Source organism: Micromys minutus, assembly GCF_963924665.1.
Source record: "Micromys minutus genome assembly, chromosome: 2".
NCBI classification, from domain to species: Eukaryota; Metazoa; Chordata; class Mammalia; order Rodentia; family Muridae; genus Micromys; species Micromys minutus.
The window spans coordinates 40,804,066-40,829,398 of NC_137971.1; the positions used below are offsets into that span (position 1 = coordinate 40,804,066).

Sequence of the window (25,333 nt, forward strand, 5' to 3'; positions counted from 1 at the left end):
CACTCTGGGCTTCATGTGGTTCTGTTCCTTTGAAATCCGCGCATATCTTTCCACTGGGCTACTTCCAGCCGTGGCTGTAGTTTCTGCGGGTAGAAAACAGTTGTAAAGAGTGTTCTACCCAAGCCCTCCTCGGTCAGCAGGCTTGGTCCTCAAGCAGCACGCTTCCTCTGGGCTCTCTTACTCATTCTAAGGCCACAGTGGAACCTTCTGGAAGCAGAGACAGCAGCTGTCCCTTTTGAATACAGAAGGCTTGCCACAACAGAAGGGAATCAGGTGTTTCCCAGGATGTGAAACTGGATATCAGATGCTATACCTCTTATGACTGTTTGTATTAAACACTTGAGTAAACTTGGTCTTGGTTCAGGCATCCGAGTTTTGTTTCTATTACTGGCTATTCTTGCTGTTGTTCATGCTTGCAGTTGCTGCTTTTTTGCTTGGCTTGGTTTCACTTAACACAGAATCCAGCCTCCTTTAAATAAAGTACAATCAGCTATTTTCTGTTACTTTTAATCCACATTATGTTAGTAATTAAGCTGTTGTGCCTGAGGCCCTGGCCATGAAGCTGCGTGCCCATGGGCATAACCAATTCCTGTGAATCACTGAACAAGCCCAGTGGTGAACTTGTGTCTTTGTTTTCAATCTAGTGGCCGAGCAGGCAGAATCCATTGACAATCCATTGCATGAGGCTGCAAAAAGAGGTAGGTCTGATTCTCTTTTTTCTTTTGATAGAGGATTTGATATATTAAAATGCACAGGCTTTCTAAATTTTTTTTCTTCTTCTTTGAAAAATCTCATGTGTTTAAACAAGTATTTTGATCACTTCTGCAGTTCCAACCCTCCCTTCCCTACACATACCCCTCTCCCAACTGCATGTTCCCTTTTTAAACTAAGCAACTCCCGAATCTAGTTATTGACCTTGTATACATGGCTATGGGCCCGTCCACTAGGGCACGGACCACCTACCAGTGGTCATACCCCCAAGAGAAATGACTGCTTTCTTCATGAGGTGTCAGCTTCAGATAGCTCCTCAGCCAGGAGCAGTGCTCATGAGCCCCCTCCCATTCAAGTAGGAATTCTGCCAGGTCTGATCGTGTGCACATAACCAGGGCTGCAGTGAGTCCACAGGAGCAGCAGCCATGTCATGTTCTGAAGACGGGGCTTTGCAGCACTCTTCTGTTTCCTGGCTCTTAACATTCTTTCTGTCTCCCTACTCTGCAACGTTTCCTGAGCCTTGGGCAGAGGGGGGTGGTAGGGATAGCCTGTTTGGTGCTGAGGGCTCAGCACTCACTTTCTCTCAGCACTTTGACTGGTTGAGTCTCTGCATTAACTGCTGCCCATTGCAAAAATGAAGCTTCGACAACCAAGCTGCGCTAATCTCTGAGGACAAACATCCATGCTTACAGGCAGTTGAATATGACCATTTACACAAAAGTACAGTTGTAAGTTACCCCCTATGGCCTGTGACATCCCCATCCATGGGGGTTGACAAGGTTTACAGTATGAATTCCCATGCATGAATTTCCTCCTGTTTATCAGGCCTCACATACAATCAAAGAAATTGATTGTCCCCATAACAGTCATGTCACTTGGCACATCTTGCCTGACAGGTTGGTATTATAGCAAAGTGTGTGGGTTTTAATTATATGGTGTGATAAATTTTGACAGGTACATAGATAGCCAGAGCTCCAATATCCAGATTAAGATCTCGAGCATTTCTGTGATCTTAAGAGTATTCTGTATTCTCTCAACATGCCTTCCCCCCTAAGTCCCCGCCTTCTCTAGAAGCAATCTCTGTGCTGACTTCCCTCACCCTTGACTTTAGTATTAAAGTAGCACTTATGGAAGGTCATGATCTGATTCTGAGCACTCAGAGTCAGGTAAGGCAGTTAGGTGTAACAGATCATTAAAATGCAGAGTTCTGAGTCCTGGGACATAGCACTTAGGAGAGTGTTGATGCGGGGGGAGGCTCTGACCCAACCAGGATGGGAGTTGTCTTTACTTTCTTCCTGTGGGTGACACTTACTTCCCACAAGCCTGGAGCACGTGGCAATGTGTGGGCACATTTTGACTGTCTCAAGTAGAGGAATGGTGCTGGTATTCTTCTGGTACAGACCCACGTTGTTGCTAAACATCCTACAGTGCCCAAGGCAAGCCCCACTACATAAAATTTCTCTCAACCCCAAACACGAATGGTGATTCTGTTAGGAGACCCTCAGATGAATAGTGGGAAATGCAGGTGCAGCCTCAGCAAGCAGTTTCATTCTGTTCTATGACTGTATGTGCAAGGGGAAAGGAAGGGCTTAGACAATGACATATAAAACCCTGCTTTGTAAAGGAGCTATTTAGGATATTAGTCTGAATTTTTAAATGGGTATACTTTAGCATGGAGCAATATCTCTGAGCAGCTTAGTTAGTATAAGATAATGTATCTCTTATTTCCAAGACCTGAAATGTTCTTAAATATGAGTAAGGAGAGTTTCTGTTTGTAGTTAGGTTTTGTGTTACACCCTGCCTTTCAGGATTAGGGATAATCTTTTTTTTTTTTCCTCCACAGCAGAAATACCTTTAAACCTATCTTTAGCAACTCCTATTAAAAATGGATGTTACTGCTGCTTCTCAATGGCCCAGGGTGCAAATGCACCAGACTGAGTGCATTAGTGGGCAGGTCTTGTTTTGAGACTTGCTGATTAGTCCATCACAAATGGGAGCTTACAAAGGATGAAATTGATTTAAAAGCAGAACAAAGAAAAAAAAAGCCTTTTCCTTGTGTGTGTGTGTGTTTTTTTTTATGAGTGTAAAACTCTTTCAGGCAACTTGAGCTGGCTGAGGGAGTGCTTGGACAACCGAGTGGGTGTGAACGGCCTGGACAAAGCTGGGAGCACAGCCCTGTACTGGGCCTGCCATGGCGGCCACAAAGGTACTGGAACTTCCTGTTGTATGATTCTGTGCTGTTCAAAACCTCCTTCACCTAAGGGAGCCTGCCTTCTTTAATGGTAAAAGCAGTGCAGCAAAGGGTGTCTTCCTGGGAACTGTAGAGCATGGGGGTGGGGTGTGGCTGGTGAGCCCCACTGTGCAGACCTCCTAAAGGCTGGGAACTTCCCTTTTCTCCAGCTTCAGAAGGTATCAGAAAATACCAGAACAGGAGAGCAGACCGTGGTCGCTGGCCACAGAGGAAAGCAGAGCTGGTACCCAGAGGGCTTCCTCACTAGGCTTTTGAACCCACATTTTAAGTTTGATGCAAAGTTTGAAGCACCACAGTGATTTAAGCCTGCGGTTCTGTTGTAGTCAGTAATAACAGGGTGGATTTTTCCAAGTATTTTACTCTAGCCCAAATCCCACTGTCCACTCTTTTCCACCAACTGGGATAAATCTTTGGATCTCAAATCTTTCTTTTGTAATCTATCTTTTAGGTTTTTTTTTTTTTTTTTTCTGAAGATAAAATTTGAGAAGCTTTTAAGAATTTCCTAGAACATTTTCCTAACAGGCTTTGTCTTTTGCTATTATGATGTCTGCTTTCACAAAGTCCACTGTTTGTCTCTTAAGAAATACCATTTTCTGCTTGAATTGCAGACATAGTGGAGGTTCTGTTTACGCAACCGAATGTGGAGCTGAACCAGCAGGTGAGGCCGCAAACTTCGGGGACCACACTTAGCGTACCCCTCTTGCACGTTCACGCACTACAGCTTGTGTGTATATACAGTGTTTAATTCAGATGCTACAGGCATATGTAGCTTTGCTGTTGCTGCGGTACCTGGGTTCGAAGCCAAGTTCTCACCCGTGCTGTTGAAGTGCATGTGGTAGAGATCGTCAGTTTACAAAGAGAAAATCATTACTGCAGTCCCAGTTTGGGAGCTGCTTTTCTATGATCCACTGGCCTTACTGCTCTTGGCTGGTACTAAGGTGAGTGAGCACAGAGCGGTGCTGGTCAGCTCCCCGTGAGCAGTCTCACCACCCACTTTGAGGGTTCCTTCCCACTTGTCTCTCTTCCCAAAGTTCCATCAGCCCCTCTGGATAGCAGCATGCCAGAGGCCTCTGGGGACAGTTAAAGTCCAGACTACAGCCAGGGCCCTTCTGCTAAAGGTTCCTACCTCTCCCAGAGTCCCAAAAGTGAGCCTTAGGAGACAAACTCCCACCATGTCTAGCTGACGCACTTTCCAGTCTTGTTTGTGATCTGTCTTTTTCTTATCAAGAGTCTTTTTCTTTGGTGTTCTAAAATTCACAGGGAAGGGCCTTAGAGCTGTCTTTCACCAGTAACCACAATAAGACTATTAGCCTGAGAAATTATCTTACTTCTTTTACTGTGTTAAACCATTTTTTTTTTGTTTGTTTGTTTTTTGGTTCTGCAGATTGAACATCAGATTTTCTTTTTTATCAGCGATTTCATCATTTTTATCTTTAGAATTTTTAATTATTATTTATGGGTATGGATATTTTGCCTGCATGTTTGTATACCACATTCGTGCAGTACCTATAGAGATCAGAAGAGAGCATCAGATCCCCAGGGACTGGAGTTGCAGACAGTTATGTGCCTCCAGGTGGTTGCAGGGAATTGAACCTGAGTCCCCTAGAAGAGCAATCAGCGAGTGCTCTTAACCACTGAGCCACCTCTTCAGCCCTACCTTTACTTCGATTTTTAAAAAAAATTCTTCAGAGTTCTATATTCATTTTTTATTGCTGTGTAGCAAATTATCTCTGGTTTATCAGTGTGTAGCAATTCTATGCATAACATCACAAGATTCTCAATTTGAGATCTCACACTGTAAAACCCAGGCTTAGTGGGAACTGTGTTCTTGGCAAGCTTGAGCTCCCTTTCAAAGCTCACAACAGTTGCTGAGATTTGGACTTTGTGCCCCTGTAGTACTGATTCCTTGACCTTTCAGAGATTTCTTCTTCCCATCAGTAGCTCACAAAATGGCTATTTTCCTCATGGCTAGGGGGAGCTGCTCTTTGCTCTGCCATTTAACCTTCATTTTAAAAGCCTGTCTGATTGGATGCGGCCTACCCAATACACTTTCACTTTTGGTGAGCCCAGTAACTGTTGTCTGCAAGGTGATGGGTTTTTTTATTTTTAAATTCAAGGTCTTAGTCTGTACCCCAGGCTGGCCTTAAATTTGCTGTGCAGACCAGGTTAGACTTGAACTCACAGAGATCACATGCTCTTGTCTCCGAGTGTTAAGATTAAAGATGTGTATCACCATGTTTCAGCCAAGAGGAGTGATGGCCTTCATATTGTCTGACGTCACCCACACTCGAGGAGGAGGGTTGTACATGGGATCTGTTTGGGGAACAAGTATTTTAGTGGATGTCCGAGAATTTTGTTGACACAAGCTCTTACTTCACTCTTTTAATATCATCCTGTTCTTGTTTGATTATGTAACACCAGTGATATGGCTAGTATGTTAATTATTGCATTTAAAAATGCTTTCTGCTATTTGCTATGCTTTTCTTTCCTAGGAACTTTTATTTTGTTTAAGTTGACCTCTCCTCAAACACTTAAGTTGTTTTTAAATTCCCAGTATCTCGGTTCATTCGTCTGTGTGATTGGAAGCTGTGTGAACTTAGTGGGGGAGTGGGGTGCTCCCTGATAGACTTCTGTTGAGTATGCTAGCATAAATACCACTCCAACCCCTAGTGTGGGGCTGCACTACAGAGGTGATGTAAACTGTCCTGTCTGAGGGCACCAGCCTCTGCTGTCCTCACTGGGTGGGGAGGTGGGCTGACGTGCTGGTTGAAGGGTCTTACTGATGCCTGTTCCTGTGTTTCATCTGACTGGCTCTGGTCACCTTTGCATACCATTGCGAATGAGCTTGGGAACTCTGGCAACTTTTCAGCAGGGTAATTCTACTCGTGTTTAATCGGGCAAATGCCTGTACCTGGTCCTAGGGTTCTAATGAAGTCTGAATTCACTTGGCCCCTCCTGTTTTCATCCATGCCTCATTCTTTCTTGCCCAGTGCCTCTAGGAGTCTTCAGTTTGTTCGGTTGCTGGAGTCTCCCTCTGCAGGAGGCCAGGCCTCAGCCTGTCTGCCACTATAGCTGTGCTCCTCCATCTCTCCCAGAGCAGCCCCCCTCCTTGCCTAAGTTCCCCTTTTCCTTGGAATTCCATGTGGTTCTATAGCTTTTCTCCTAATTTAGATTTATGTGGATTAAACATGCATTTCTGCCTTTATCCAGTCCATTTTGCATTTTTAATAAAGCCATTTTTCCTTTCCTTTACCACAGAACAAGCTGGGAGACACAGCTCTGCATGCAGCCGCCTGGAAGGGTTATGCAGACATTGTCCAGTTGCTGCTGGCAAAAGGTATTGAATTTTCCTGGTCTTTTTGCTTGGCTTGAAAACTAGCTCCTACTGAAGCAGGCCAGTTGAAATTGTGGGAACACTAAGTCTCCTTTCGCTAAAACTGCACGGCATCATTACAATTGAGAAGAAATAGTAGGGGAAGGTTTGTGGTACTTTTTTTTTTTTTTTACTCTGAGTTAAGATCCTGATAAACTCAAAAGAATTCATGCAAATGCATTGCTTTTAGAAAGAACTTCCTGTGCATATCTGCGGGACCGTAGGGCTTCAGGGTACCATATCCTGTGAAGTTGACGGGGCTCCTGCTTGCCTGGGAGTCTTAATAGACAAGGAGAAAAGACATAACTGCTGCTGCCTGACTGAGCCAGTGCAGCAGCTCATTGCTTGGTTATGTTTGACTCGCAACATACAGCTAAATTAGGGACTGTCCATCCATTTTCTGCCATAAATATTAACCACTCTTACAGAGGACTGCCAGGTATATCACTCAGATGCTTGGCCCAGAGGGCAATAGTGTGGAACCTTTTTCCAAGCCACAGTTAGAGGTTCTATCATTAGGAACATTTGGGGCAGTGTTGTGGAATTTATGAGCAGGGTTGTTTTTGGTTTAAGTGTGGCGATGCTGTAAACCCCTAGTCTAAAAGATTACTTACCGTGAGGGCTGTTGTGTTTTCTGAAGGACATGCTGTAGGCTGTGTGGGTGATGTGGCAGCCACTAGCTGTATGCTGCTGACCAAACTTGATGTTTTGTTTTCAGAGTGGTCGCAGGCCCCCATAGTATTACATGGATTGTAAAAACATTGTGATATACAGCCCAGGCTTCCTGACAGACAGTTTGATAGTGGCCCTTGGTACCACTTCTAGTGGACCTAGTAAACCTGTGAACAAGTGCACCGTTATTTAAAGACTGTAAAGTTTAAAGTGAAGGTGCTGCTGCCAGCTGAGCGTCCAAGGACTTGAGTTCAGTCCCTGGGACCCACAAGAACCAGCTCTGGCCTTCATGTGCACAGCACAATGCAGGTGCCTGCACACATGCAAAAAGATGCAATTTAAAGATGAAATTGCACAGCCACACAGGTAGTGTGACAACGTGCACATGTTCACATGTGTGCAGATCATTGACAACATTAGAAGACAGCTCAGGCCCCCTCTCAGAATGCTCGCCTTTGAAGGAAGAGCTTAGTCTAGGGGGGTAAAATAGTATTGTGAAATACACTTCTGTAATTTTTTCTTCTTCAACAATGCAAATGTCTCCACTGGTTCTGGTGTAATTTTAGACAAGGGAAAAATGAATGGAAGAGATTTACAGGGACAATGATTTGGGGAACAAGAGGTTACCTGGTGAGTTTATTGTTTTGCCATATGCTGATTTGCATATGAAGGCACCTGCAGATATAAAATATTAATCCTCTGGCATTCAACCCAATGGTCGTTCCTAATGGCTCTCCTGAGCTGAGGGAAAGACAAAGGGTGCATTGGGTTGAAGCCCCAAAGCCTCCTGCTGAGAGCCACATAATGCATGGGGTTATGGCTGTGGCTTCATTTTAGGATTTACCCAGGGCCTGGTAATGGCCTTACCATGGGCAGTCCCTTGGAGCCTGGAAGGAAAGAGCAGGTTAAATGGAGCAGAAGCAGAAGACTCTCTGATGAAACATGCTGGCCACATTCATTCTGGGCCAGAATTGCTCTCCGGTAGCTTTGCCAAAGTGATTAGCTCATGACAGAGGATTGGCTGCTGGGTGCTGGTCTGCAGAGACACACATGGCTCCTGTTTCTTGTGTTGGGAAGGTGCAAGGACAGACTTGAGAAACAATGAGAAGAAGCTGGCCTTGGACATGGCCACCAATGCTGCCTGTGCATCGCTCCTGAAGAAGAAGCAGGGAACAGGTATTGTCTAAAATCTCTCTCCTTGTGCTTATGACCAAGACTTTGCAAGGTCTTATTGCAAAGGTGAGCTTCCCCCCTGTCTTAGTCAGGGTTTCTGTTCCTGCACAAACATCATGACCAAGAATCAAGTTGGGGAGGAAAGGGGTTTATTCAGCTTACACTTCCACATTGCTGTTCATCATCAAAGTAGGTCAGGACTGGAACTCAAGCAGGTCAGGAAGCAGGAGCTGATGCAGAAGCTATGGAGGGATGTCACTTACTGGCTTGCTTCCCCTGGCTTGCTCAGCTTGCTTTCTTCTAGAACCCAGATCTACCAGCCCAGGGATGGCACCACCCACAATGGGCCCTCCCACTGTTGATCACTAATTGAGAAAATACCTTACAGCTGGATCTCATGGAGCTATTTCCTCAACTGAGTTTCCTTTCTCTGTGATAACTCCAGCTTGTGTTGAGTTGACACAAAACCAGCCAATACACAACCCCCACTGCATGATAAATGATTATAAATTTTGAATATATACCACGGATCTAAAGTAAAATAATAGTATCAAGCAAACAAATTTGGAGTCAGATAGGGCCTTTCATGTTCTCATTTTTCTTGTTCTTTGCTAATAATGGGGGTGCTTTCCAGCATCACAACATGGCTTCTGTGAGTGGCCGAAGGTAGATGTAACTAAAGCTGATGCTCACCACTTCATGATTGCCTTATGCTTTATAGACTTAATGAACATAGCACTAAATGACAATTGAGGTTTTTCCAGGCTTTGCCAAAGATTGTGGAATCTATTCACAATATTGTGGATGGTTCTCAAGATTTAGAGATGAGGTATACATTCTTCAAGATTAAAATATAGATCTGGGAAAATAGCTTTTAAAGAACAAAGTGAAGATTGTACATGGTGGTTGTTTCAAAAGAAAGGGGGTTGTCTTATTTATTCAGTTTTCTGTTGAGACACCAGGACCAAGGCAACTGTTACAAAAGAAAACATTTAATTGGGGGCTTGCTGACTGTTTCAGAAGGGTCCATGATCATGTTGGCAGGAGAGAGAGAGAGAGAGAGAGAGAGAGAGAGAGAGAGAGAGAGAGAGAGAGAGAGAGAGAGAGAGAGAGAGAGATACAGACACACAGACACAGACTCAGTGGAGCATAGGCTTTTGAAACCTTAATGCCTATAGCCAGAAACACACCTCTTCCAAGAAGGACACACCCCTAATCCTTTCCAAACAGCCTATCAGCTGGGGGCCAAGCACACTGTTATCTTAGCTGGGGGTGAGGGGGAATATGATTCTTATTCAGACACCACAGGATTTAACACACAAGTCATCTGTACTTACTCTGAGACTGAGGGCATGTCTTCTCTGTTGCATTCGCCTTACCTTTCTCTCTCTCCATCACTGTGCCTTTCTCCCATCTATTTATCCATATTCCCTGGTCTGTGTCAAGCTCAGCGTTTACTCCCCTGCCTTAGCCTTACAAACAGGAAGCATTCTCCTTCTTTGGGATTTAAGAGAACCTCCTACATCATCCTCTTTGATTGCCAAGTCCCATCATCAGCCTACCCATGTGCCTGCTGCCCTTTTATATTGTCTTCCTCTCCAGTTCACACACTGTGTAAACCAGCCTGCAGCTTGGTGTTTTAACCACAGATAATACTCATTGGAAGAACCGTGTTCCTCTAAAGACGTTCATTTACTGATGTGTCTGTTAGCTCAGCTGGAGCTGACTAGCTGCAGACTTGGGAGAAGTTGTATTAGCAACTGTGTGGGACAAAAAGTAGAAACCATGTTTGTCACTGTGTGGGTGGCTTTTGTTTGAGGTTGACCTCCAAGTCCTTGCTGTCCAGTTGGGTCAGGAAGGAAGGCTGTGGCCTCACTTCCGTTCTTGGCCACTGACTTCCTGTTGCTAGACTAGGGCCTTCAGAGAGACTCTACTACTGAGGTGTAAGGTTTCTCAGGTGCTGAATGTTTCTTTCTCTGTCTCTTATGCTTGGTCCTGACCAGCAAGCTATCTTCAATAGGATCTTTGCTTTCTAGCTTGATAGGGTTCTAGGTCCATCTTCCTGTATGCTCCCCAGATGGAACGAACATGTCATATTTCCAGTGAGATCTGGGCTGTGCTAGTGAGGGACCCCAATTCCATGCTACTCTGCATCAATTAAACTCCAACAGTGTTTGCTTTTGAATTACATTTTCCCTCTTAGAAAATTTGTTACTGTAAGAATTTGATGAAGACAGATGAAGAGGCAGCAGTTGGAATAGCTGCTTTTGACCCCATTCAAGATTGTTGTAGCATTTGATGGGGTCTAGATTTTTTCATTGATTTTTTTTTTTTATATGTTTCAGTCTCTTGCTTTTTCCTAAACTTACTTTTTCTGAACTGAAAGCCAAGCACCTGTGTTATCACTCTCTCCCCCCCATTACTCACCTTTCTGTCTCCTACCTTGAGCCACGTGGGTGGCTGCCGGTACTTCATGTTGGCCATGGTGCATGTGGCCGGTGGCTTTGTGCTGGGGTTGGGCAGGTGGTCCCTCTGCCAAGTGCCTTATTCTGTCAAATGACTTGGCAGTGCTTCCCAGGTTGGAAAGCAGATGGGAAGGGTCTCAGGGAGAGAAATATCCAAAAGCACCATGGTGAAGAAAAGTCTCAACGGTTGGTAATGTCTTGTTTTGCTTCCTTCCTGTCTCCTTAGATGGGGCTCGAACGTTAAGCAATGCTGAGGACTACCTCGATGATGAAGACTCAGACTGATCCCTCCCAGAGCTCCTATGATGCCTAAACTGCTTTTGCTTTTGCCATTCCAAAACCTGGGTTGTTTTGCCAGAAGAGTATTGCTAACTGTTCCTTTTAAAGTCTGTATGAGCACGGCACTGTTGCACTGTGATCTGTGATGAGTCTGCGTGAGCGTGGGTAATTCTCACCTGCAGCTTGCCAATAAGTGAAGAGATACTTTGTTGTATAAAATACATATATGTTCACCAGGGTAAAATTTTTAAAAAAAGATTATTTCTATTTATCATGCTAAAGGAATTTTAATACTTTTTTCTTTTCAAAAATCATTTTTTTAAGTTCTTTACCTCAAAGAATGAGATGTATTGAGTGGGTTTTTCAAGGGGGAAATGCTTATTATAACAATAGACCAAAAATCTCAACAGAAAACTGTCAGCTCTTCTGACAAGAATAAACACTTAAAGAGACTTTATTGTCTGTTTTTGTGTGATCATTCATTGTTGGTAAATAAATAAAGCCTTTCATACTCGGGTAAGAATGATTTTATCTTACTTTTAGGTTACATTGTATATGGATCAGCACAGAGGAATCACAGTAGCTGTGTTTTTCTCACAGCTTCCTGTAGCTGCTTTGTTCAACACAGCAAACAATTGCATATCTAAGAAAAGATAAAATTTTAGCAATGATGAAATACTCAGAATTGTATTCAGGTAATACTTAGAGTATAGAAACTCAGTAACCTCAGTTTGATTAAAGTGTGGATGTATAAAAATTTTTTTCTATTTCTTTCTGAAAGCTGCCATAATTTTCAGGGTGATGTTTTTAGGAAACATTAATGTTTCTATCGCAGATTAATATTTGCTTACTCAGAGCATGTGTCTGGCCCATGGATTCCTTTGCTGAGTCAGGTGATAACAGAGAACCTTGATGTGATACTTCATTAAAAGTTCTAATTTTGTGTCACTGTGTTAAAAATTTCATAATATATCTCATAACATATCTAGTTTCCCAGCCTAGGCCCAGAAATACATCTTCAAGAATTTACTGCTCATTTCAAAAGGCATATTGGTCAAGAGAAGGAAATGTTTAAGAAGGAAGTGGGCTAGCTCAGGAAGTGAATAACGCCTGTGTAGGTGCATTTTCTGCCTAGAGCTCGTTTTTCTCTCTGTGGGTCCCTTGAGAAAGGTACCTGGAGGAACCAGTTGGAGGTTGTCCAAATACCTCAACTAAGTTAGTTGGAAACAACCTGTAGACACATTGACAGCAGAACACAGCCTCTGGGATTAATTAAGGGGTGGATGGTCCTCTCCAAATACAGGTGCTATTACATTGTTTCTTTTTGGCTGTTTGAGACAGTCCCGTCAGAGTCCAAGCTGTGTCAAACCCTACCTCTGCCTCCCAAGTGCTGGGGTTGCAGGCATGAGCCATCACACCTGAAGGCTGTTTGTATTTCTCTATATGCATAAATTGATAGATACCAATTTCTTCCAGAAGGGTTCTCTCTTCCCAAAGAACTTGGAAGTATGTTTCACTGAAACAGGGTGTGGGCCTCAGCACAAAGCTTTCAGAGATTTTGAAATGTTTCTTTCTTCTGTCCTTTGTGAGCAAGGCAGTTAAACAATTATGTACAGTACAGAGGCAAGGGAGTATAAGCAAAGATTATTTGGCAGAGAAAGGGTCGCATTTAACCAGGTAATGCTGCTCGCCCCTCCCACCTTAGCTCAGGCTTTTCCAGAGGCCCTGTATCCCTTCCTTTGATGCCTGGGTGGGCAGGAACTCTTGCTGGCCTGGTTGCTTGGGGTCCCAACTCCAAGTTGCTTGATTCTAGCTGATACATTCAACCTCTTCACCGCTGTGACCCTTGCCTTTCTCCATCTCCTGTGTGACAGCATCACAGACCCCAGGTGTTCTAGGGCAGATTGGATCCACCCAGCAAAGCCAGCTCCCCTTCATGCCGTGTTCTACCTTCTGACGTGAGCTGACTGAAGCCTATGACTGTTTCTCCTCTCCTTCCTGAAGCATTTTTTGGAATGATTTAGCCGTGGTGAGGGTGAGAGGGTATATCTATATATTTAAGGTAAAGGTTAATAGCATGTGGATGCATACACACACACACACACACACACACACACACACACACACACACACACACTCAACCTGTGAGAATTCCAAATGTTGGCCAGTTATAGCTTTTAGGGCAGGAGAAATGGGGGTACTGAGAACTTGAGTGTGGCATCAAGTTTGGTGCAACTAAGCATCTTATTTAGCTATGGTTAAAATGCCTGCCTAGCCGGTTGGAGCTTTCTCTGAGTTGCTTAAAGCTGATCTCAGCAACAAAAATCAGTTCTCGGAACCCCACCACACTGCGCAAGGAGGTTTTGGCCATATTCTGGAAATGACTGGCAGTTTGCTGTAACCTGAACTTCTGACAGTCACTGTGGCCTATTTTGGCCACTGCATCCTTACGAAGAACAAGCCTTCCAGCCTCCTGGTGGGCAGTGGAGCTGGATCTGCTGCACTCCAGAAGCTCCATGCAAAGGGCAGTCCTCTGTGTCAGGGCTTCCTGATTGGCTTCAGCTGTTGCAGATTCATTGTTGAGCGACCAGGCATTCTAACTGCTAGCTTGTGTATTTCTTCAGTGAGCCTTCACTGGCTTCTCCTGCCCCAAAGATTAGCCATGTTATTATTACCCAGAGATGGAAGATGAAAATAATATTGAAAATGAAATTTCCTATTCTAAATAGAAGAAAATGATAATGTGTTTCTTTTGAGACTAGCTGACCTTCCCAAGGGCTGATATTGAAGACATGCACAGACATCATAAGAGACATTATATAGAACCCAGAGTTGTGTGATCTTCATGTCAGCCCATTTATATCTGATTGTATTTTCCTACTGGCTAGTTTGTGGGAATTTTCTTTCAAGATTTTTATACTGCAAGTATGTATATAGTGGTAGTACCCAAACAGAAACATGTTATTTAGCCAAATTTATAAGTATCTGGTTACTAAAATATGAAGTTTTGGTAAGAATAGTCAAAGATTTGGTGGCCCTATTTTCACAGCAAAAATAGCATAGGCAAACAGTTTTCTTAAGTGCAGGGAAACTTCAGGCCACAAAGGTATGGATTTTTGTCTCCTTAGTTCTTAATAATATGCTTTTTTATATGCCTTTCCCTTGCAATGACATAAATTTAGATTAAACTGCCATTTAGCAAGGCCTTCTACTGATCTCTGGGATAGGCACTTCCACAGACACTAGTTAATTATTTTTTCCTGTTTCTGTTGTTTTATTTTTAAACAGTTATTATTATTTTTGAGTATTTTATACATAAGCTTCGTGATTACATCATTTCAACTCCATCTTCTTCCCCCTCGAACTCTTCCTGTTCCCTTCCCCACACCATGTTCCATCTTAATTTCATTGATTATGTCAGCCACTGCAGAAGACCAACCTTAGCTTTGAGAAGCTGTGGTGGTTTGAATAGGTTTGGGCCCCATGGATTCATGAGCATTAATGCTTGGCCATGAGAACTGGCACTATTAGGAGGGAAGGCCTTATTGGAGCAGGTGGAAGGAAGTGTGTCACTGTGGGCTTTAAGGTCTCCTATGCTCAAGCTCTGACCAGTGTGGAAGGAGAGTCTCCTGACTGTCTGCAAAAGAAGGTTTCCTGCCTTCAGATTAAGATGAAGAACTCTTGGATTCTCCAGTGCTAAGTCTGTCTGCATGCTGCATTGCTTTCCACCATTATGATAAAGGCTTAAGCCTTTGAAAGTGTAAGCTATCCCTAACTATGTGTTTTTTTTTTTTTTTTTAGTAAGAGTTGCCTTGGTCATGGTATCTCTTTACAACAATAAAATTCTAAGACAAAAGCTGTGCTGTAAAGTTAATGGGCTTGCTCAAGGTTACTCTGCTAGAGGGTGAACACACAGGTCTGGCAGATGAATGAGCCCAAGAACCTTACAGAGGTCGACATTCACAGTCAGAAGAGCCTGCAGAAACCTAGGCTCCTTACTTAGGAACCGAAACCCTGGTGTGGGTATCTGAAGAATTCAGCATGTCTTCCCATTAGTCACGTCTCTTCAAACAACCCAACGAATGTTAATAAAAGACATTTTTTTCCTCTCCTGAAAATATGCAGGCAAAACTTTTTGGTTTGCAACTCCCAAATAAAATGTGATTCACTAACAGCTTCCTAAAATCTATTGTGTATGCGTGTGTGAAAGTCCTGTGGAACATGGAAATGGTGCAGTCTTGGAAGGGCCAAGGATTGCTGCTTATGGGCTTGCATGAAGCTTCACATCCCAAGTACTTTCACTAGTGTCCTTTGTGGGGACCCTCAGTCTATAAGGCTTTTCTCATCTTATTCTATAAGGATGCTCCACCTCTGGTTTCACTGTCTGCTGGGCAAACTCCTGGCTGTGGCTGGAAAGGAGACTTCAAAGACCATGGGTCCAATGCTCAGCATATGCTGAATTCAAGTCAATACCTGGGTTTGCTATCTCTTATATCATTTCAGATTAAAGCAATGCAAATGAATCAGCTTTAGAAGACCATGGTTCTCCTCTCAACTCTGAGAAACAAATCCCTTGATGTCAATGAGATAAAGATGGGATTTCAGACACTTAGAAATTAAGTTTCATGCAATCACTAATTTGGGACGAGAATTCAAAAAGGAGAACTTTATCGTTTCCTGTCCGAGAGACTCCTGTGATATCAGGAGCATGCCTCACATCACAGATGAGTCCAGGCTGTGGAAATGGGAGCTGCGTGGGCACAGGCAGGCTTGAAGGACCCACGGGCCCTTTCATTCCCTAAAACTGGCTGTCATTTTAGAGATGTCAGTCAGGAGAGTCTCACCTGTCCCTAGGATACCAGAGCTCAGGACCCACAGCCCTCACCCCATCATTTCCCAGTCTGTGACACTGAACAAGGCTCGTTAGCCTTTCCAATAATAACAGGATCAGTTGATGTCATCTAGTGTGAATTCAGGGTGTCATTGCTATATCCATTTTCCCCCTAAGACTTTCCTTTGAGTCCTGATTTGTGAGAGCCTCAGATTACAGCATCACCCAGTACAGGTGCATGTGTACCAACTGCCTTTGTACTTAGTTTTGGAACCAGGCTCCAAACTGTAGGTCTGAGGTTGTCCATGTGAACAGAAGCCTTAGACCCAAGCTGAGTGAGTGTGGTCTGCTGTGAGTGGATCTTGCTGGATCTACAGACATGCAGACAGCCGGGAGCTTTGCTCTTCTGTGAGTCACGTGGTTTTTCACATATGATTTAAGTCCTGGCCACCGCTCAGTGAATGCCCTTCTCTCATTTAAAGTCAGAAGTTGTTCTTACCATTTCTCTCCATTTTCATGTATGGTTAGCAATAGCTGTTTGTTTCTTTTTCTGCAATGTGGATTTAATGGTTACTACTATTCCTATTAGAGTAACTATTAGGCATTTAAGGAAGTTTTATTTGGAAATTGGTAGTTTTCCACTAACATAAGAATGGTTTTAAAATTTTGTTCCTGACAGGCTTAGATGTCCAGTGCATGCTCCCTTCTATCTTTGAATAGCTGCAGCCTGAGCCCAATGTGATTTGTTGGAAGGAACATGACAGCTGATACACAAACCAGGGGTCAGGTTTCAGTGCTGTGAGAGTTGCTGATGAGAGAGAAGTGTCCCTGCTATAGGCAGTTTTCCTTGAGGGGGTTTTCCAGGTGTTTTATATCTAAGCTCCCCCTTACTTCCTTCTTTTTACCTCTTCTTAGGGAGCACTGTGGCCACAAGGGGAGCACAAAGGGCCAAAGGACCAGACCAACTCAGCAACTTTTCTCTTTCATGATAAAGGGGGATGTGATGAATACAGGAAGAAACTGGATGCTGTTGGATGCTGACCACAGTGACATTTGAGATTCTCTGAATTTCGCAGCTCTACTTTGCTGCCAGGAGACCAGAGTTGAGTGTCCTGTGTCCTCTCTTCCATTGTGTCTTAGTCACTGCAATAACAAGGCCACTTGATCCCCTGCTGTGTGTCTAGTGACAGAGTGTCAACCACTCATCCATCACAAATGGGCTTGCTTTGTTTACGGACTGTATGAGTTATTATTTTTTATAGCGTCCTTGCCATTTAAGCCCCAGGATGAAACCGTAGCTGTAGAAAGCATTCTTAGCAAATATTATGGCTGCTACATTTTCTTTTTAACTAAGAGCCCAGTAAACTTTGTAATATCTTGAAATAAATATGAATGAAAGGCCAGTTCCTTTTCCTCAGTCATTTGCTACGGCGCCTTGTTAATCTTTAATGACTTGCATATATTTTTGTTACCCTAGTAATAATGATTTCACACCCACACATAAAATTTCACTGTATTCAAATCAGCTTGTGGCTCTTTTCTGTTACATACAATTGTGGTTTAAATTATAGTGGTATCCAGCACTATTTAACTTCCTTTTATTGTAAGTTGTATAGTAAACTTTAATCTTATAGAAGTCATGTTCACTCGAGTATAATGCTTAAAATATTTTTATCTTTGACAATTCTGTAATTGTATACAACATGTCACTTGATAATATCTATCTCCATCCCTATACTCTCAGTCCTCCGGAAGTCCCCAGTATCTCCTTCCCACCTTTATGTTCTCCCCCTCAGCCCCCCGCCATTTTCTTTTAACACACTGAGTTCTGCCTTCTGGAATGTTGACTGACCTTGGGCAGGTTGGGGTCAGGTAATAGTTGCCATTAGGTCAGAGGACAGCATTTCACAGCTTTGCTCCTTATCTTCCAGTTCTTACTTTAATGCCCACCTCCTCTCAGAGATGTTCCTTGATCCATGGAGCTTATAGATCGATCCTCAGCTCAGCGCTTACACTTACTCATAGCACTGTGGCCAGTTAGGAACATCTGCATTAAACACTGCCTGCTGCAAAAAGAAACTTCTCTGACCAAAGGTGAGAGCAACACCTTACGTTTATGGACATAAACATAAATGTTCATCAGGCTGTTTGATTCCTTGACATGTTGCCTGGTCTCATCAGCTTCTTTATGGAGCCTTTATACAAACTAACTTCAGTGACTATCGTATTCATCAAACCTGCAAAATGAATACATATGGATCCCTGCTGACCCAATACAAACTCTTATTTCTTCTTAATAGCACTAATCCCTTTAACATTTACAGCTGTGTAGTCCGTACCTGTCATGTCCTCAACTTCATAAGAGTCTTCATTCCTTTCCCCACCAAACTGAATGTTTTAACGTCTGTCCTAGTCAGGGTTTCTAATGCTATGAAGAAACACCGTGACTGAAGCAACTTGGAGCGGTAAGGGTTTATTTAGCTTATACTTCCACATCACTGTTCATCATCAAAGAAAGTTAGGACAGGAGCCTGGAAGCAGGAGCTGATGCAGAGGTCATGGATGGATGCTGCTTACTGGTTTGCTCAAAATGGCTTGCTCAGCCTGCTTTCTTATAGAACCCAGGACCATCAGCCTAGGGATGGCACCACCCACAGTGGGCTGGGGCCCTCGTGCACCAATCACTAATTAATAAAATTTTCCAAAGACTTTTCTACAGCCAGATCTTATCGAGCCATTTTCTCAATTGAAGTGTCTTCCCATTAGATGACCATAGCTTGTGTCAACTTGACATAAATTTAGCCAGAACTACCTTCTGTTCTATCATCTGTTCTTACTCACTGTAAATCTGGGTAAACAGAATGAGCAGCAGTCGTGCCACAACTAAGCTAAGCTGTCTTTTAATTTTGTCTACCAAGTAAATTAGCCATTGGTTTGGAATTTAGCATCACTCAATTTTTTTGAGCACCAGCTAGATATGGTATGTTTTACCAAGCCAAAGGTGATGCAGCGGGAGGGAGTGCCTCGGTGGGCCCATGCTAAGGCACCCCGTACCCCCAATGTATCAGCCATAGGACAGACCTAGTATAAAATTTAGTTTATTGGGGACATGGAAAGGGGGTCTGGGGAAAGGGAGTAGAGGCAGAGAAAGAAATGAGACAGAGAAGGACAGAAAGAAAGAGGAGAGAGAAAGAAGGGGAGAGACAGGCTGGGAGCACATGGAGAGGAAGAAAGTGGAAAGAAAGAAAATAGAAAGAGAGAATAAAAGGGAGGCAGGGAGAAAGAAGAAAGAGAGAAGATGGAGAGTCCTTTTATATGTGTTCCTTGCTGTTGGGCTTAGTCTAGAGGAAATGTTAACAGAATGTAGTCAGATTTTTTTATGTCAGAATATTTTTTTTTAATTTTTGTTTGCTTGTTTGTTTGTGTTTGGTATTTTGGTGGGGAGAGGGACAAGATTTGTCTGTATAGCCTTGGCTGTCCTAGAACTTACTATATAGACTAGACTGTCCTTCAACTCAGAGATCCACCTGCCTCTAACTTTTGAGTGCTAAGATTAAAGTCATGGGACACTACTTCCCAGCTCCCATTTCAATTCTTGATACAGTCCTTGTTGCTGTGAAACTTCCTGAGCACAGGTTTTAATATCTGCATCCCTCCCTGCCAGCATTCTAGTTGTTCAGCTTCCCACTAAAGCCACCCACTAAGCTCTTCTTAATATCACCAGTGAATCTCTAGCTTGCAACTCCAAACTGTTCCATATTCTTCTACAGACCATTTTCAAAGCTCTAAAGGCCACAGGGTCAGATTTATCACAGCAATAGCACTTTTTTATGTTACCATCTTTTTGTTTTATTCTAGTTTTGCTCTTCCCCCCAATTCCTCCCATAATCACCCTCTTCCACCTCTCCTCAGCTTTGTATCTTCTTGTAAAAACAACTGTAGTCCAATTTGTGCTGCACATATACATTTCTGGGTGTGGGACCATCCACTCCGATGTGGGTGACCTAATAGGGGCCACACCTGAAAGCAAACCAACTCTTCCCAGAAGCTGATAACTTTGGGTAGATTGTCAGTTGTCAGGTAGAGACCTGTGAACTCTTTCTGTTGTGCTAGTTGACTTAGTTGATTTTGGACAGGCAACTAGAGCTGAGCTGAGTTCATGAAGAACAGTGGTTCGGTTGTATCTAGAGAACACTTAAACTGTGGCCCTTTTCAATCGCTGCCTCTTATTTCCTTTGATTCTCTGATACCACTTTAAGACACGAAACTGCCTTGTGTTCTGTGTTCTTTCTGGTAAGAACCAGTGGTTGCAATAGTTCTGAGTATGATGGTCACTGTGGCAAACACTTCAGAAGTGGGGTTAAACTTTAGACAGGCCCAAATTACCGTTTCACACAGGAAAGGTAGCGATTAATTCTTATTCCCTTGAGTCTTTGGTGACTTTCAGGACATACTTCACTGATTGACAGCAGTGATGTGGGCCTCTGGGAGCTGGGGCTATGTTAGAAGAAGCCTACCAGCTTCTGTTCAGGTCTCTTGGAACCTAGGAGGCAGGGAATCAGAGTAGCCCCATAGGGAGGAAACCAGCCTGTAGCTGAAAGCTATTGGTGATCTCCTTCTGCCTGATAGGACCAGCACGTCAGGCATAGAAGTGGGATGGGAATCCAAGATTACCATCCTTCAACCCTCGAAAAATCACCTTAGCTGATAAAAGCAGTGTGAATACACAGGCAGTCTCTTGCTGTAATCTCTATCTGCAAAATCGTGAGTGAAATAAAATTGCCACTTTTATGCCACCAACTCTTAGGGCTCTTTGTTATCTCTTAGGCAGGTCACATAACTGCATTTCACATGCTATTTAATTCTCACAATAACCCTGTGAGTGATGTACTATTATATCATTTTGATGGTAATAAACCAGACTCAAAGGTGTTAATTTCCCAAATGAGTAGGTAGCCAGGGTGATGGGAACTGAGTTAAACTCTGATGTAGCGTACATCAAACTTTTAAGCTAAACTGTGAATGAATTGTACTGTTTGAGTTTCAGTTAACATGAAAATGAAAACTTGTCAATGGAATATGTTAGGTCATTAGTTTTTCAGAAATCAGATTGCCTCTTTTTAATCTTCAGATCATAGTGTTTCATAAACAGCTGAGAAATTTTGGAGATACCCAGAAAGTAAGCTGTCTCTCCTGTGTTAATGGAGTGCTCACTGGTCTTTGTCAGCCACTCAGATCACTAAGGGATGCACAGAGAAGTTTTAAGTGGCAAGAGATGAAACGAAAGCCACGTGCTGCAAAACTGCCCCCAGAAGTCATACCACGCCTTGGCTGTCAAGACTACGTAATCCCAAAGGATCTACATTTGCAGGACAAGCTTTTAGCATCAACTCATTCACCTTTTGTTCAAGACAAATATTCAAATGCTTTTTACTACGTGCAAAGGATTCTTACCATTTAGAGATATGACTCTTGACTGTTCCAGCTTCCTTCCTTCTCACACAAATTCTAATAAGAGACCTTCCCCTTTTCTTCTGCCTTAAATCCACACTTCAGCAAACCTCTGTGCCCTTTAGCATCCTCCCCTAGTGACCTTAGTTTGAATGTGGTTCCCATGTTCCGGGAAGCCAACACACCTGATCCTTTTCTGGCCACAGCTGCCTTCTAGAAATACTGGAGGGTAGAATTTATTGGTAGGGCAAAAGCATAAACATGAGACATTCCACTGAAGGTTCGCCTAGTTTTCCGGAGCATGATTTTTTATAGCTCACAGGCTATGAAAATGAGGCAACATTTCTCCCCAGACTGGCTGTGGCTGCAGTCCCAGTATGCTAGCACGTGTCTCTTTGTGAATCTGCACCCCTACTATTCTTTTGTGTGACCATCTTTCTCTTTCTTTTGAGGAGAGCAGTAAACAGTACTTGGACTCACCACAATGTCTTCTACTTAATCATTTTTTTTCAAGGTTCTGTTTCCAAACACGTATTGAGAGTTGGAATTTTAAAATATGATTGGGTTACAGGGAAGGCACAGTTCTGCCCTTATCAAGGTTTGTGGATAATTGAGTTTGTTTCAGGTGAGTAACTGACTTGGGTTTGCAAATATCAAATGATTCTATTTTCGTCCTTGAGGTTCTCTGTAATTATGGTTATCCAGGTGAGTGTAGACTAAACATTGGTTAAGCCTTTGCCAATGGAGAGTATGAGCAACACAACAGGTGAATCCTCCTAGCTGCCTAGAAGCCAGACTTCTGGCTGCCTTTGAATGAAGATGCAGAACTCTCAGCTCATCCTGCCCCGTGTCTGCCTGGATGCTGCCATGTTCCTGCCTTGATGATAATGGATTGAATACATGAATCTATAAGCCAGCCACAACTCCTTGTGTTCTTATAAGAGTTGCCTTGGTCATGGTGTTTGTTCACAGCAGTAAAACCATAACTAAGACAGAAGTGGGTACCCAAGACTGGGGTATTGTTGTGATAAGCCTGACCACACTTTTGTTTGGAAAAATGTGGATTTTTAGATTTTGGCTTTAGAAAGCAGTGGAATGCTTTAAATAGAGCTTATTGGGCTATACTGATAGGAATATGAAATATAGTGGTGTTGAGGGTGATTTGAACAGTGTAGGCTTGTTGGCCCAAGAGGTTTCAATGGAGAAGAATGTTAATATGTGTCCTAGAGATTGTTTTTGTGAAGAATATGGCTGCTTTTTGCCATTGTCAGAAGAGTCTGCCTGAGGCTAAGGAGGAGAGGTTTAGATTAATTATATTGATAAAGAAAGTCTCAAAATAGCCTGGCACAAAGTCTGTTGTGGGGTTACTAAGGTGAATTCTTATGAGAGTGTTTTAATGAAAAGAAGGTGGCCAGAGAGATGGCTCAGTGGTTAAGAGCACTGACTGCTCTTCCAGAGGTCAGGAGTTCAAGTCCCAGCAACCACATGGTGGCTCACAACCATCTGTAATGAGATTGGATCCCCTCTTCTGGTGTGTTTGAAGATATATACTGTGTATTTATATATAATAAATAAACCTTTTTCAAAAAGAAAAGAAGCAAGCTGAGAAAGAAAAATATAAAATGTATGATAATAAAGGGGCACCAGAAAGTAAAATGGAGCTGAATCCTATGTTCAAGCAGATAAACAGATTAAGGGAGTACTTCTCTTAGAGCAAGAGCCCACCAGGCTAACCTTGGGTCCAAGCATGGTGGGGCATATCTTTAATCTCAGGAGACAGAGGCAAACAGATCTTTGAGTTTAAGGCCAGCCTGATATAGAGCAAGTTCCAAGTAGAAGAGCTTAAATCCAGGCCTAGTGGTACATGCCTTTAGCCCTAGCATTCAGGAGACAGAGCCATGCAGATTTTTGAGTTCAAGGTCAATCTACAGAGCAAATTCCAGGCCAGCCAAGCCTAGGTAGTGAAGGAGTTGGAAAACCGAAAGTTGGGAATAATATAACAGGAAAGCAAGCAGCAGAACTCTGCTGCTTTGGTCATATGGCTCTGGCTTTAGAGACAAGAATAAAAGGAACTGTTGGGACAATTCACACTACTCAGCTGGAGCTAAGAAGTTCGCAGTGATTAAGAAGAAACCAGCATCATGGAGGTGAATTCTTCTGGGAAGTGTTTTCTGAAAGCACAAGGAAGCTGTGTTCTAGAGATAGCCATGAATGTACCTATTGTAGTTGGACTTAGTAATGTGTAAGAATCACCCAGGTGGTACTGGTTTTGAAGGTATGAAGGGGTCATGGGGACTATCTGAGGCTTGGCACTGTGAGAAGTCATGAAAGGCCAGTTGTGAAGGTGCAGCCCTAGATGCAGTGATGGCCCAGGAATGAAGGGATCATGCAAAGAAATTGAAGTTTGGCACCATGAAGAAAGGCTATTGGTGAAAGTGCAGCTTAGTTGTAGCAGAAGACCCCAGTGTATCAGAGATGTCAGTTCCATGAGATGATCATCAAGAACAGCAGCAGCAGTGGAGTGGATCAACCAGAGCCTAGAGTGCTACAGAGGGCAGAGCTGAAGAAGTGACCCAAGCCCACTGAGAAGCCCAGAAGATCATGTATGGATCCTAGACATTGGAACAGGAAGCTGTGAAGTTGAGTTGCCTTGGATATTTCATCATGTTATAGATGTCAGAGCCATAAGATACCTGCCTAAGAAAGCTGCTAACAGGGAGACCAAAGAATGAAGTTTGTTGCTGCTGAATGGAGAGCTGCCAACAGCAGTTAACAAGGATGAAAAGAGTCGGAGATCTAAAGAGTACTTTGATATCAAACATGGAGTCATGGAGTTTGGAGTTTGCCCACCTGGTTTTCTGTCTTGCTTTGGTCTGGTATTTTTGACTTTACATGTGCTTACAGTTAAGAGACTGCATGAATTTTAGGGAAGACTTTGAACTTTCAACTTTTAACATTGTTGAGACTGCTATAGACTATGAAGACTTTTGAAGTTAGTTTAAATGTATTTTTCAGAATGCTATGGCCCCCATATACTTGTGTTTGATCAAGCCTATGAGGACCAGGGAGTGGAATGTGGTGGTTTGAATATTCTTGGCCCAGGGAATGGCTTTATTAGGTGTGGCCTTATTGGAGTAGGTTATTATAGGAAGTTTTTCATTATGGGAATGTGATTTAAGAGCCTCTTTCTAGCTGCCTGGAAGCCAGTCTTCTCCCATCTGCCTTTGGATGAAGATGTAGAACTCTCAGCTCCTCCAGCACCACATTGGCCTGTATGTTGCTATGCTTTCTCCTTGATGATAATGGACTGAACCTCTGAACCTGAAAGCCAGCCCCAATGAAGTGTTATCCTTATAAGAGTTGCCTTTGTCTCAGTGTCTGTTAACAGCAATAAAATTTTAACTATGACAACAAGTATGTGTTTGTGTCTAGTGAGAAAGTGAAGAGAGGGGGACCAAAGAGACCAAGAGAGCATGTAGCCTAAATGGCTGAATTATATAGGAGTCAGGGAAGAAAAGACTGAAAGAAGGGAAGGCTGGAAAGGTTTGAGGTAGCATATGTGGAGTGATGGGGAAGTACATCAGTTAGGATGACTCTGTGTCTTAGTCAGGATTTCTATTCCCGCACAAAGCATCATGAGCAAGAAGCAAGTTGGGGAGAAAAGGATTTATTTAGCTTATACTTCCATATCACTGTTCATCACCAAAGGAAGTCAGGACTAGAACTCACGCAGGCCAGGAAGCAGGAGCTGATACAGAGGCCATGGAGGAATGTTGCTTACTGGCTTGCTTCTCCTGGCTTTCTCAGCCTGCTTTCTTATAGAACCCAGGTCTACCAGCCCAGGGATGTCACCACCCACAATGGGCTGGGCCCTCCCCCCTTGATCACTAATTGAGAAAATGCCTTACAGCTGGATCTCATGGAGGCATTTCCTCAACTGAGGTTCTTTCTCTGTGATAACTCCAGCTTGTGTCACTTGTGTCAAGTTGGCACAAAACCAGTCAGTATATTCTGTTAAGAGGTACTTGCCATTCTGAAAACCAGGCAGCAGCATTTGATTTTTCCCCTAGCCACAAGTTTATTTGTAAAAAAGAGCATAGGACACTGGTCATCCTCAACAGTGTATA

At 43.2% G+C, this 25,333-nt stretch overlaps 1 protein-coding gene across 1 annotated transcript in view; it reads left to right on the forward strand.

Annotated features, from left to right (window-relative positions):
• OSTF1 (osteoclast stimulating factor 1) overlaps positions 1 to 11,349 on the forward strand; it is a 44,283-nt gene extending 32,934 nt beyond the window's left edge. The window contains exons 5-10 of the mRNA XM_080912167.1: positions 645 to 698; positions 2,810 to 2,917; positions 3,571 to 3,620; positions 6,221 to 6,299; positions 8,085 to 8,183; positions 10,872 to 11,349. Coding sequence (XP_080768293.1) covers positions 645 to 698; positions 2,810 to 2,917; positions 3,571 to 3,620; positions 6,221 to 6,299; positions 8,085 to 8,183; positions 10,872 to 10,930 — 449 coding nt within the window. The 3' untranslated portion in view covers positions 10,931 to 11,349. The remainder of the gene's footprint in view (positions 1 to 644; positions 699 to 2,809; positions 2,918 to 3,570; positions 3,621 to 6,220; positions 6,300 to 8,084; positions 8,184 to 10,871) is intronic.
• The last annotated feature ends 13,984 nt before the right edge of the window (positions 11,350 to 25,333 follow it).